At 35.3% G+C, this 14643-nt stretch overlaps 1 protein-coding gene across 1 annotated transcript in view; it reads right to left on the reverse strand.

The window, feature by feature from the left end:
• Positions 1-11573: 11573 nt before the first annotated feature.
• The window catches only part of MACROD2 (mono-ADP ribosylhydrolase 2), an 81251-nt gene continuing 78181 nt past the window's right edge, over positions 11574-14643 (reverse strand). The window contains exons 3-4 of the mRNA XM_007450209.1: positions 12501-12608; positions 11574-11692 (exon numbers count right to left, since the gene is read on the reverse strand). Of these exons, the coding sequence (XP_007450271.1) occupies positions 11574-11692; positions 12501-12608 (227 nt within the window). The remainder of the gene's footprint in view (positions 11693-12500; positions 12609-14643) is intronic.

Raw genomic sequence — 14643 nt, forward strand, 5'->3', positions numbered from 1 at the left:
AATTTCAGAAGCTAGGGATGCTTTCAGTAAATGTGAAGACTTTTTACAAAGCAGGGGTGCTCTGGCTTATATGGCACCTAGGGACTACCACCCATTCTAGCCCCAGGGGTGAGCTTTGAGATTTTCTTGCATAGGGAAAAGGCTGAAAGTTTCAGAGAAACCATGCTTTTCAACAACCTCTAAGAACCAAAGCCATGGCCATAAGATATCCCCAGGGCTAAGTGCTGTGCTGAATCCTAGGTACCACTCTGAAAGTGAAAACAAAACAAAAAAATGCAGTTCCTCTCTCATTTCAAGGTACTGCAATGTCCATATCTTTCCCCACAATCTTGGATTTCAGGAACAGAACATAAGCAATGAACTTGAGCTACTGGGTTTCTCTGTTGAGAAACATTCAGTACTGTTCTCCTCAGGCCTCCAACCAGCCCAACCCCACCCAATGCCTCCAGGCTACCACAACCAAGTTACTTGTACCTTGGTGCCAAAATAATTTTATAGGTAAAATCCTGCATTCAATTCCAGAAGATAATACCAAAAGTTATGTTTCCCGTCTTCATAGAATTAGAAATTAAAACAATGAAGTACAATTCAAAGGCATAGGTTAAAAAAAAATCATCAAAGTTAATATTGATGAAGTTTGGGGAAATACATACTCTTTTAACTTGAGAGAAATAAATTCATTTAACCTTTCCATAGAGCTATTTGGTTACATACATCAAAAGTTTAAAAACTTTCATACTCCCATAATTTCACTTCAAGGACTATATCCAAGGGAATAATCAAAGATTTTTTTACAAAGATTTATCTTATAGGATGTTTGTCTCAGCCTGTTTGTAACAGTAAAAAACATGAAACAATCTAAGTTTCCAACAATAAAGACAATCTCAGAGTCCCTTGAGGACTATGTTACTATTTAACTCCAAGGGGTATTCCCTTAAAAATAGTGACAAGAGGGGTCAAAAACAGAAGCTGAAAACTCAGAGGGGAATTTCCTGGAAGCCATCCGTACCTCTTGACAGTTATTTTCTTTTGAGGATTATCTTCTAATTCCTTGGAGTATTTAATGTTTAGTTTGATTCCACAAATTCCCCCAGAAAGAAAAATTGTAAACCAGAAAAACAAAGAAGTGATGGCTCGAAGAACAGAAATATTTTGAAAAATATGTTGGGATGCACAGCTAAATAACAACTGAAATGATAATTTAACACATCATAAAGGCTCTTTTACATTTAACCTTTCACTCCATCCTCACAGAGACCCTGTTTTCTGTCTATCCTCACACTAGATAAAGCAAAGACACCAATATTCTTACAGCTGGAAGCTCACACTTAAACCTGTAACCAGTGTTAAGAATTCACCTCAAAAAAATTGTTCTCACCCATCCTACACCCATACCTGTCTGCTCAACTATATTTCACAGGTTGATCAAATGACAGCTCACCACGGTGGTGATTTTGATCAGCACTTCTGATCAGCAGGTCCTGGCATAGCATAGGAAAGAAAGTAAAGGGGGAGAATGATGGGTAGAAATTCTTTCCCCTTTGCTTGGCTTAGCTGGAATGGGTGCTGGGCTGGATCTGAAGAGAGGGTGGCAAGAGATGGTTTCTGAACATTACTATCTCCATGCTAAGAACTAATGCTCCAGAAACTTCAACAGTATCACCCCAAAAGTAATTTGTAGCTAGCTACTAACTACCTAATAGTCAGTTATCCCAAATTAAGAGCTCTGAAATTTCAGTAAATTTATAGTGAACACTTGGTTTTAATACTGCCTTACTCAGCAGACTCTTAGGCCCACTGAGTTCTTCAGAACCAATGAAAAGAACGGATTAAAAGATGGAGGAACCATTTTAAAGAGAAAAAGCAATATGAAGAAGCAAAAACTTAAGGAAAAGCAACATGAACATAAACCTCAGTCAGTAAGAAGAAAAAAATTACAAAACCTCAAAGAAATAATGGAAAGAAATGGAAAATTAGTTTTATTTTGTCTACTTGCATAAAACTTAAAATAACTGTTTCATTGTGGTTAATACTTTAATTGTAGTTCAACTTTTCTGACAGGGTGAACTCTCTAATAAGGGCCTAAATGCTTTGTAGTTAGAATCTCAGGCTTCCTTACAATTAGCAAAATTTTACAAGCTATTTACAACAAAAGCCTCAATCTGTCAACTGTAAATTTATATTTATTCACATAACTGTTTAACTACAATCTCCCACTAGTTTGTAAACTTAAGAGCTTAGATGATCTCTGTTTTTCTCGCCATTTTCTCTCTCACACTTAGCATAGGGCTTGTCATATAGCAGATACTTCATATATATTTGTTGAATGAACGAATGAATGAATGATGAAACATCTGACTAAAGGCATTCCCATGAAAATCAAGAATAAGCAAGAATGTCTTACGGCAAGTAATTTAACAGTGTTATCATGCAGTAGCCAATGCAAGAAAAAGGGCAGAGAAATAGTGTGTATAACAATATATATGCCTAGAAAACCCAAGAGAATCAACTGAAAAGCTACAAAAACTAACTGCAGTAAGGTGGGCAATTATTAAATTAATAGCTTTCCTGTATTACTGAAAATAATCTGATAAAGTAAATAATAGAAAAAAATAGATACTATTCATGATAGCAACAAAATTACAAACTTGCTAGGATAAAACAACTGTGTGAGACCCATACGATGAAAACTATAAAACTTTACTGAGGGATATTAGGGAACAGAGATTTAAATCAATCTAACAACCAGCACCATTCCTAGACAGGAAGATGCATTATGTTAAAAATGTCAAAACTCTCCAAATAACCTACATTTCTAATCAAAATTCCATTGATATTTCTGGGATTTTTGTTGTGATGGAGGTTGTTTTTCTTTTTTGTTTTGATTTTGAACTTGACAAAACAATTCTAAAATTTATCTGGTAGAATAAAAGGACAAGATTCACCAAGAAATAAATAAAAGGCAGACAAATGGCAGAGGTTGAGGGAGGAGTCACAGGATCCCAAACCAGAATACATATGTGAAAGCCACAATAACTTAAAAATATACACCACTACCTTTTCATGAGCGTAAATTCTATGTGCAGCTTAATATAAACTAAAGAAACAATTTAAAAGGTAGAAGCAAAGAGTATATATTACTCTTGTTAACATATAATAAGATTTCCCCCAATTAAAAAGAGACAAAAGTCCAATAGAAAACCTACTTAGGAATATGAGCATAAAACTTCAAAAAATGCAAATGCCCAATAAATATAAGAAAAAAGCATTCACTATCACTCATAATAAAACAAATTGGATAATATTAGTCACTATTAAATTGGTAGGATTGATTTTGTAATGATGTAAACTGGTATTTACAAGAATTTGCACTTATACATCACCCTTGAAAAAGCATAACATTCTTTCTAAGAAGCAATGGATAACAAATCATTTTTTTAAATATTATAACCTTTTACCTAATAACTCCTTCTAACTAAAACATTTTGAAGAAATAAATGGAGATGTTTATAAAAATTTTGGTATGAGGACATTCATTATAGATTTATAAAAATGAAAAAAATGGAATAATAATCATTTAAAATCACATTCTTAACATTTAAGGAAGTGGGAAGTGGGATATATATAAGTGGGGAAAAAAGCAGCTTACAATACAGCACATATAGTATTGTTGTAAAGTATACAACCTATAGCTGTATAGTGGTTATCTCTGGATTAAAAGTTGACATATTTTATTTCTTTCTACTTTTCTGCATTTTCCAATTTTCTAACCCATGCATTAGTGTTATATTCAGAAAAAAATAAATGTTACACATTTGTAAATTACCAATACTATGTGACATCAAATGAGTCTTACTGATAAGGTGTATCTATAATGTAAAAGCAAACTATTTATATAGCCCTATTTTGAATGTGGCTTTAAGATTACATTGAAGGATTTTTTTTATATCTGTATCCAGCAAAATGACAGACTTCGTGGGATATCTCACAGGTGGAAATAGACCTTATGATTTTTTTTTGAAATTGCTTTTTATTCCCAAAAGTAGGTTTGAGAGTATCATTTCTAAGACTGTTTTCTCTGGTTTTGGTCTTCCCCCAAAAAAATTAGTAGGAGTAGGAGTAGGAGTAGGAGTAGGAGTAGTAGGAGTAGTAACAGTACTTTCACAGTATGATACTTTGTTCCTAAGTGCTGCTACCTATAGGAGGAAAATTTATTACATGCACGTTTTTATGAACCTAATAAGGAACTACAAAAAAAATCCCATCCTCAGCTACAGGAAAATAACATATACATTTTTTACTTTATTTCTTCACTTACATAAGCCTTAAGATGGATTATTAGCTACAAAATGCTATAAAATTTGATTTGTCAAAAAGTTGATTTTGTCAGTATATTTTATACATTCATTCAAAAATTATTACTTCACTTATGTCATGTACTATTTTTAAAAACAATATAGAAAATATCAAGTATTGGCATGGATATAAAGCATGCTTAGTAGATAGCAGTATCTAGTAAGTATGAACATACACAGATCCTATGATGAAACCATTCTACTCTCAGAAATAAACCCAACAGAAATAATAGATATCTATTCACAAAAATACACATGCATACATACAAATGTGTTAGGATGTTCATTGAAGGAGTAAAAGACCCCAAACTGAAATGAACTAAATGCCCATCAACAGCAGATTGGATAAACTGTGGCATATTCACAAAATGAAATATTACATAATAATAATGAAAATGAATGATTGACATCTATACATAACAACATAGATCGATCTTACAAGCATAATGATGAACTAAAAGAACCAAACATTGAGGCATATATACTATATGGTTCCATTTATATAAAATATAAATAGAGGCAAAACTAACATATGCTACTAAAAGTGAGGACAGTGAACCCACTGTCGTGTATTCACTACAAGATACTAGGTGATGCCAAGAGCTCTTCCAGGGTACTGATAATGTTCTGCTTTTTGATCTAGATGGAGTAACACAGGCGTACCAATTTGCGAAAATTTACTGAACTCTACACTTAAGTGTGTGTGTTTGTGTCTATCGTGTATTTTGTGTCTTGCTCAACAAAATGTTAAAAGAAGAAACATATAATACAGAAATTTAATGAAGAATAAAATTTTAGGGCTTTGTTAGTAGAGATGAAATTTCATATGGTATCAAGCAGTTGCTGTCAATTCTGTCCAAAATATTTCTGAGTAAATGAACCTATTGGGTGGGCCAAAAGGTTTGTTCAGTTTTTTCCATAAGATGGCTCTAGTAGCACTTAGTTGTCTTTAACTTCATTCAAAATAATTTTGTTAGATTGTATTTGACAGCTGTCATATCAGCTTGCATTTAAAAAAAGATGTATCAAAATTGGTGAGTTTTTGTGTAGCCATTTTAATATTGAAGATGGATGGAAAAAAGCAACATTTTTGGCATATCATGCTGCATTATTTCAAGAAAGGTAAAAACACAACTGAAACGCACAAAAAGATTTCTGCAGTGTATGGAGAAGGTGCTGTGACTGATCAAACGTGTCAAAAGTGGTTTGCAAAGTTTTGTGCTGGAGATTTCTCACTGGAAAATACTCCACGGTCGGGTAGACCAGTTGAAGTTGACAGCAATCAAATCGAAACAATAATTGAGAACAATCAACGTTATACCATGTGGGAGATAGCCAACATATTAAAAATATCCAAAGCAAGCACTGAAAATCATTTGCACCAGCTTGGTTATGTTCATTGCTTTGATGTTTGGGTTCCACATAAGTTAAGCCAAAAAAACCTTCTTGACCACAGTTCCACATGTGATTCTCTACTGAAACGTAATGAAAATGTTCAATTTTTAAAACAAATTGTGACAGGCAATGAAAAGTGGATACTGTACAACAATGGGGAATGGAAGAGATTGAAGGGCAAGCAAAATGAACCACCACAAACCGCACCAAAGGCCAATCTTCATCCAAAGAAGGTGATGTTGTATATATGGTGGGATTGGAAGGTAGTCCTCTATTGTGAGCTCCTTCCAGAAAACCAAACGATTAATTCCAACAGGTACTATTCCCAATTAGACCAACTGAAAGTGGCACTCAATGAAAAGCGTCCAGAATTAGTCAACAGAAAACGCATAATCTTCCTTCCGGATAACACAAGACCGCATGTTACTTTGATGACCAGGCAAAAACCGTTAGAGCTTAGCTGGGAAGTTCGGATTCATCCACCGTATTCACCAGACATTGCACCTTCAGATTTCCATTTATTTTGGTCTTTACAAAATTCTCTTAATGGAAAAATTTTCAATCCCCTGGAAGACTGTAAAAGGTATCTGGAATAGTTCTTTACTCAAAAACATAAAAAGCTTTGGGAAGATGGAATCATGAAGTTGCCTGAAAAATGGCATAAGGTAATAGAACAAAAGCGTGAACACGTTGTTCAATAAAGTTCTTGGTGAAAATAAAAAAGGGGCTTTTCTTTTTACTTAAAAAACCGAAGGCACTTTTTGGCCCACCCAATATTTTCCCAATGATTTGAACTCTAATTTCAAATAAGCCTTATTTCAGCTTTACTGAAAAAAGTACATTAACATAATATTTATTTTAAGCAAGTAGAGGGGATTATTTTTAAAAACTTCTATAAAGTAACATTTCTTCCATCACATGCAGTCCCACTACCTGATTTGCTTATGTAAATATTCAGATATTCTATATTAACTAAATTATACCCAGCTATTAAATGGTTATCTATCCAATCACATGTCACTATCGTAATTTTTGTCACGATTATGACATTCACAACTAATGCAGTAAAAACACCACTAAAGTAAATGAAAACAATTATTTCCCTTTGTCATTAGTTCATATGAATTACCAACAATGTTATAGAAACTCAGCTTTTATTATAAAGCCTCAGAATTGGACAACTTTTCCTGGACACAATTCAAGTAAGTATAACAGCTAAAGCTGTAGAATATAAGATAAACCCTTTTAGTTGGTTAAATGTCTATCTGTGCATAAGACTTGAAGAACATGCATAATTTACCTTGTGACACTGATAGAAAAAAAATCATTTTTCTGATATTAGAATTAAGCAGTATAATTCTGCTACTGTTTACTGAGTGTGTCTATATGCTAGGCACTGAGTGAAGTGCTTTCTATATATTACCTCTTTTGATTTTCACAACAGCTCTATGAAGTAGGCCCTATTACTATCTCCATTGTACCAATGAATAAACTAAGGCTCAGAAAGGTTAAATAATTTACTGAAGGTCATTTGGCCAGGAAGTTAAAGAGGCATATTTAAAATAATGACTGATCTGACATCAAGCCCTCTATGATTAACTACAATGTAAATGTATCTCTCCTTGTCATGTTGGGGTGGGGAACAGAAGAACTAAAATAAACAAACCTTTTCCTCACTTTCCACTTTAAAAATCCTTTTTATGGCAAACTGAATTCATCTTTGGCCAAAGCCAACCCATTAGAGTTGGAAAGTTAACCACTTTTCCATTATACAGACCACAATCCACAAATGAATAAAAATCACATCTCCTACAAAATATTTTTCTGTGACTGTGGTACAACTAAAATTGGCTCTAATGATATAATACTGAACCATAAATTAAATGGATGTATTCTTACCCAAGCTCTAGCAAAGACCAAAACTCTGACCAATAGTCTTAGTACAAAATTATACAAGGGCCTAGTCACAGTCAACAGATCGTCTTATATGCTGCTATGTACAAAAAACTGTACTTGAATCATTACAGCAGCTCTATTGATTACCGAAAAATACTGAGGAGAACCCAAATGCCCTTCAGTGGGTGAACGGCTGAACAAACTTTGGTATATCAATGCAACAGACTTATTACTCTGCAATAAGAAGGAATGAACTACTGATACATGCAACAACCTGAATGGACCTCAAGGGCTTTATGTTCAGTAAAAAAAAAATCAGTCTCAAAAGGTTACATGCTGTATGATTGCATTTATATAACATTCTTAAAATGACAAAACTACAGAGATGGAGAACCAGGGGGCGGGGGGCGGGGGCCGGCAGGGAAGTGGGTGCCACTACAAAGGGGAGCATGAGGGAGTTCTTTCATGATAATAGAACAGTTCTGGATCGTGATGTTGGTGGTGGTTACAAGCATCTATACACGGCATAAACTTGCATAGAACTACACACACACACACACACACACACACACACCGAACGCCGATTAAAAAATGTTGAAACTTGAATAAGGTCAATAGGCTAGTTAATAGCAATGTACCAAAGCCAATTAGCTGGTTTTGATATCATGCTATAGCTATAGGACTTACACAAGACTCTTTGTACTATTTTTGTAATTGCCTATAATTATTTCAATATCAAAAGTTTAAACAAAAAAATGGCCCTGGGTACGAGAGTCTGAATTGGAACCTGGTCAGCCTGAATCTAAAATTTGTGTTACTTCCCTATGTACCCCAATGTCTACAAAATCTATTTTATTAAAATATACAAAATATGCATTATTTCCTACAGAGAAAAATATAATATATAGGAGGCTCATCCTGGGTCACATTTAAAGAACTCTAAGAAAGTTCAAAAAGTACTTTATTGGGAAAAAATTTGAAATATCAAATCATTTCATTGGTAGCAACTAAGATCAGGTGTTCCAATGTCCAATATGGACATGGAAAGAAAGCTTTACAAGTGATAGAAAGTGATGACTGGGCTGCTTTGGCACCTTGACTGGGCACATTGCCTCTCATTCCCCTCTCACCAGAGGCAGCTCTGGAGTTTCCTGCCATGTTGCCTTGTTCACCTGAAAGGTTAACAGCTGTTCCTCTCCCGACACACCAGGCAAACAAGAGGCACAGCAGAAAGCTGTAAAATAGAGTCATTACACTGTATATTTGGAATCACTTTTCCATCTACCTGAGTACTTCCTGATGAGGTTGTCCTTGTGAGATGTAGAACATGGCCAAATTATAATTATCTCAGCCAAAAAGTAAGCTAAAGGTGCCAAATGGTTTTTGGAAGTTGCTGCCTGCCTTCATATAAATTCATCAAACCCTTGTACACTAAGTGACAGCTATGAAAAATTACACATACAGGCAAGGACAAAGAATCAAAATAGTGATGGGATGTTTTCCTGTTAGTGATGTTTTCCTGTTTAGCACCATTTTATTTTATTTCACTAAATTTCACTAAAGTTACCCCCCAAATTATTTTTATTTATTGATCAGAAAAATATCAAATAAATCATTTTTTTAAAATAAGAGCCAAAATTGTGTTCACTGTGTCAAGTCCCCAGTGCTGAATGTGCTATGGGTGCTACAAATCCAACTGCATATAGTTCAATTTAATAAATACATAGTATAAGGTGTTTATTAAGAACATAAGGACAAGACATTGCTTACGGAGATGACACAAAAAGTGAAAAAGACACCAGTCTGTAGCCTCAGTGAGAAGATAAACAGGTATACAGCTAACAAAACTCAGGAAAAACCATAATTACTGATATTATGAAGTATGCTAACATGGCAAATTCAATGTTACGTTAATAACAAGAAAGAGAAAACTCATGAGAATGGTCTTAAGGTATTTAAGAAGGAAATAAATGTCATTGATTATACTCCATAGGGCAGAACTGGATCAATGGCTGGAAATTACAAGAATATAGAGGAAGGCTGGTGATGTATATATAGTTTTTAATTAATTTTAATTGTTTTAAATTAAAATTCACATGTTTATAGACTTCAGGAACTTCCTAAGTAAATCATTGATAGGGACTTCCCCGGTGGTCCAGTGGTTAAGACTCTGCACTTCCACTGCAGGGGGTGCGGGTTTGGTCCCTGGTTGCCGAACTAGGATCCTGCATGCCATGTGGCACAGCCATAAATAAATAAATAAATAAATCATTGATGACTTACTAACTACAAGAGTATCCAATGAAACCTCTGTACTGGAAAGGAGTTGTTGAGACTCTTTCCAAGGGCCTGTCTTCTCCAGAGGCCCCTCGGATCACAGAAAGCAGCTTGTTACCCAGAGCCACAAATGAACAGCTCATAGAGACCAGATATAAGGGAGACTTGTAGGAACGAGGTGATCTGAGGATGGAATTATATCCAAAAGGAGTGATTCACACTGGGTGGAGATTAAATGACCCAGACACATGCTCTCTCATGAAGAGTTTACATTTTACAGAGGTCCCAGAGGAGGAAAGAAATACAAAGGCATTAGAAGAAGAGAAAGAGAAAAACTGAGCTCTAATTATGGAAAAGCAGATACAGCACATAGCAACCGACAGTCACTTCCGAGAGAGGAACAGGCTGAGCAGGCTTCCACACCTCCTGCTGGCCAACACTATGCTGTATCCTGAACAGTGCTCCACTTCTCCGTGAGACCTGTCCGTTCACCTACCAAGGCCTACTATCTTTTGTGAATTTACTCAATCACCAGAGGGAAACCTGAGACAACGTTGAACTTCATCTGAATTCTGTACTCCTGGAAAGCAAAGACTGTCCAGAAATTACCCCCCACCCCTTTTGTGTTCCTGGAAACAGCTTACTGCAAAGAACCACTCTTCCCCATGTAACTTAGATAAAACTCACGATGACCCCTTGTAACCTATGACAAGACCAAGACACAGACACTCCAATCCCACTGTTTATCTCATAAATGATTAGCTGAACTATTTGTCCCCATTGACCATTCTGGTCGATCAATGCCTGTTAACTGGACTTGACCTAAATTTATTCAGACTTCTCTCCTTCCTCCAAGCCCCTGAACTTTGGGCCACCCTTGAGCAATGGAAGGTGAGCAACCCCTCTTTAAAGACCTCCTCCCAATAATCAGCTGGCCTCAAGGAAAAACATTCCCTGATCAACTGTCCAATCATGCCACCCTCTCATCCCACTGCCCCACATCCAATTATTTCCAGCCTGTTCACTTCTCCCTAAAAAAGAAAAGCCCTTTTCTGCTTGAACTCTGAGATGCTTATAGATCTCATGGTCAAAGTGGTTCTTCCTACTGCAATATTCCTCCTCTTCCTATTGAGATAACACTCGACTGCTTATTATAATAATCTTTTTGAATAAAGCCTCTTCTTTTTACCTAAGTCTAGATTTGTTTTTGACATTTTCAACTTGCAAAGAGCCTAACTTTACAAAACACAAACTAAAATAATTAAATATCCTCTTATTATTGATATTTATTTTTACAGAATCACAACTATTATGTATTTCTTGATATACACCCACATAATAAAATATATAGAAGATACAGACCACCATAAACTAAAATCAAAATTAAACATAAATTAACTCTGTTATTCTCCCAATGTTTGAAAACAAAAATTACTTAAGATCATTAATTACTAAAATAATTAAAATAAAGCATTAAAAACAAGCATGAAAAGTTGAAACCAACCAACTGAGGTTTGGAAATTGCAGAAATAATTTCTTTATATTCTACTTTTGTCTTCTGTAGATCATCTCTTTACAAAGTCAAAAGAAGAAAAAGTTTGATCAACTTGTTTTTATGTTGGCCAACTAATAACTCAAGCATTAAACCAACTATAATACAGCTGTTAAAGTTCGTTCTGAAGAACTTTCTGCCAACAATGTCACTTTTCCAGTGGTCCAGTACCCTAGTTTCAACTTAGCATGGATACCATGTAGAGTTAGCACGTTAACTGTATCACATACATAAAATAAACCTTCAATGTTTTTAATGAAGAAGGTAAATACATGATATTTCTATTCCTGAAGGGATATTTTTTCTAAAATACCTCTATTCCTATTTATGAAAAAATATTTTTAAATAATAAATACTCATATTATAAGCAGATAGGGCAGGGGGTCCCCAGAGAAAGAAAACCAGGCATGGCTTTCTTGACGTAAGAGAGGCCATTTTTGGCCTAAGCCATTTTGTCATCTAAGCCTGGCCACAATGCTTGCCTTTGAACAGGTCTCAGTAATTAATGATTTTAAGGGAAGTGAAAGAATGCAAGAACAAAGGAAAAGCAGTCAAGAAATAATAGTTCAGTGATAAAACAGAGTCCTAGTTCCTCCTCAAGGGATATATGTAATAATCTGTATGAGTTCTGCAGGAACTAAGGCCCCCATCAAGGTGGAGGATGGAATGATGATGACGACCTTTTCTGACTTCAATCAACTAAAGCTTTGACTCTGTTGACCTTTGCCCCAATTCTATGCTGAATTCTCCTCTGCTCAACCTTCTTCATGAATACACATACACCACTCAAGTCCCTTCATGAGTGCGCAAGTACCCTTAGCTTAAAACTTTCCCAATTTTGCTGTTCTGCGAGACACTGCTTTGGAAAAGATCCCTGGTGTTCTCCTTACTTGTTGCAAGTAATAAGTCCTTCCTTCTCCCAATCTTTGGTTTGGTTGTGTCTTTTGGCCTGACACCCACCAAGACTCAAACCCAGCTTTAGGGTAACAGTATAACAAATACATCACAAAAAATCAACTACTCACCAGCATTGACTATAGCATCTACCTCTAGCAATGTGATGTCACCTCTATAGAGAGAAACTTCTTCACTCAAACTTTTCTTCACCTGTGATGTTTCCTGAGTATTTTCTTCTGTAATAAAGAAGGAATATATATTAATAGTAATATTCTTATTTAATTTAATAAAGACAATTTTAATACAAGAGCCAATATGGGTCACACTCGGATACATTAGACAAGTGGAAATAAATGTATAAGTACCAGGGGTGTGACTTATTCTCTATTTATTGTGTATTCCCCAATACAAATGCAGTATCACATACATAATAGGCATTCAATAAATTTAGGCATGTTATATAGGTCAACAAAAAGTTCAATGTTTACTATTAATACTATAAAAATATCAATTTTAAGATATAATTATGTACCACTGGTTTCACAAGAAGATGAGAAAAAGATGTGTAACTACCAAGACAAAATAAATTTTTACAATGAACGAGCTTACTTCTATTTTGTTCTAATTACCTAAAATGCATCCTTGAAAAGGATATTTACTGAGAAAAAAAAATTTAGGTTCAGCTCTTTGCTACTTCTAATAAGCTGTCCCTCGTAATGGTATGGATCAAGAACATCTGAAAGTGAAACTGCTCCTTTATCAAATTCTATAAACCTTTCCCTCTAGAGGGCGCTGCTAGATTGAAAAGAGAAAAAGCTCTGTCCTGCACACAACAGCCAGAAAGCTGGTATATTTAAAACAAGCCAAAACATTATCTTCTAAAACCTGACATATTTTTTACTGTTTTTGAGGAGTACTAAAATCTGAATTTTTCATGTATTTTTAACAGATAATAATGTTAAAATATATTCAACGAAGTTATATAAAATCAATGTTTTAAAATACATTGCTATACATAAAAAGCTTTTTAATATAACTTTAGGAAAGATGATTTATAAATTTAAACATTTTAAACTCATGATCTATGCAAATCTTTCAAGGGGGAAGGTAATGCTATTGATTCACAAAGACACTGTCAAATGAGCTTGCAATAATGAGGTGTGTAGGGGATTTGAGGTGATAGGCTACAAGACACTTAAATTGTCTTCGGGCCCCGATAACCAAAGAAAAAAATGGCCAAGACGAAGGAAATGATCTGTGGCCATAAAAGTGATCTTTCCTCTCTCTGCCTCCAAAGCATCCCCTTCTTTGCAATCACTTTTCTCCTTAAAGGATTCTAATCAATTATTCATTGGTGGTAGTAGCAGTAGTAGTAATAATAATAAGTAGGAGAATAATGTGGGAGAATTGTACATTAAAAGAGTAGAGAAAGACTTTAGAAGACCTCAAAATAGAAAACACTTACAGCTGACTTGACCACCTCAGGGACTCCTAGAATGCTGTTTCCCTGAGTCAGGTAAAGACTAAGAGTTCAGGCTTTACTACCAGACTAACTGTTCAATTCTTGGTTCTGCCAGTTAACAACTGGGTGACCTTGGATAAGTTATATATTTTCGCCATGCCTCAGTTCATAAGTTACTGGCTCCTTTACAGTTAACATGAGTTCATTACACTTAGAATAATGTTTGGTCCATAGTAAGCTCTCAACAAACATGCCCCTTTTTTACAAAGGTTTTACAGAGGTGACAAATACTATTTCAGCATCCATACTGAAATACCACAATAGTTTTTAAATATTTTCAACATTTATTATTATTATTATTCCCTATCAGTGAAAGAGATCGTATTTTGTTTGTACTCTTACTAATCTGTCAATGCCTGGTCCAATGACAAAGACTCTGAGCAAGAAGACCTTGAGTTCCATGCCAATCAGTTTCTATTCTTACTACTTTTAACAAATTAGAAAGTCCTGATTCCCAATTAAAGATTGTTGGATGATAATAAATATTTGGTGGCTTTGTCAGAAAATTCTGGATATTTGTACTACTGTAAACCTAGAAATTATAAAGACTTCTCACTGATGATGAGTTTTAAAACTCCATCAGGGGCTTCCCTGGTGGCGCAGTGGTTGAGAGTCCACCTGCCGATGCAGGGGACACGGGCTCGTGCCCCAGTCCGGGAAGATCCCACATGCCGCAGAGCGGCTGGGCCCGTGAGCCATGGCCGCTGAGCCTGCGCGTCCGGAGCCTGTGCTCCGCAACGGGAGAGGCC

The sequence above is a fragment of the Lipotes vexillifer genome, unplaced genomic scaffold (assembly GCF_000442215.2).
Source record: "Lipotes vexillifer unplaced genomic scaffold, Lipotes_vexillifer_v1.1 scaffold137, whole genome shotgun sequence".
Classification (NCBI taxonomy): Eukaryota; Metazoa; Chordata; class Mammalia; order Artiodactyla; family Lipotidae; genus Lipotes; species Lipotes vexillifer.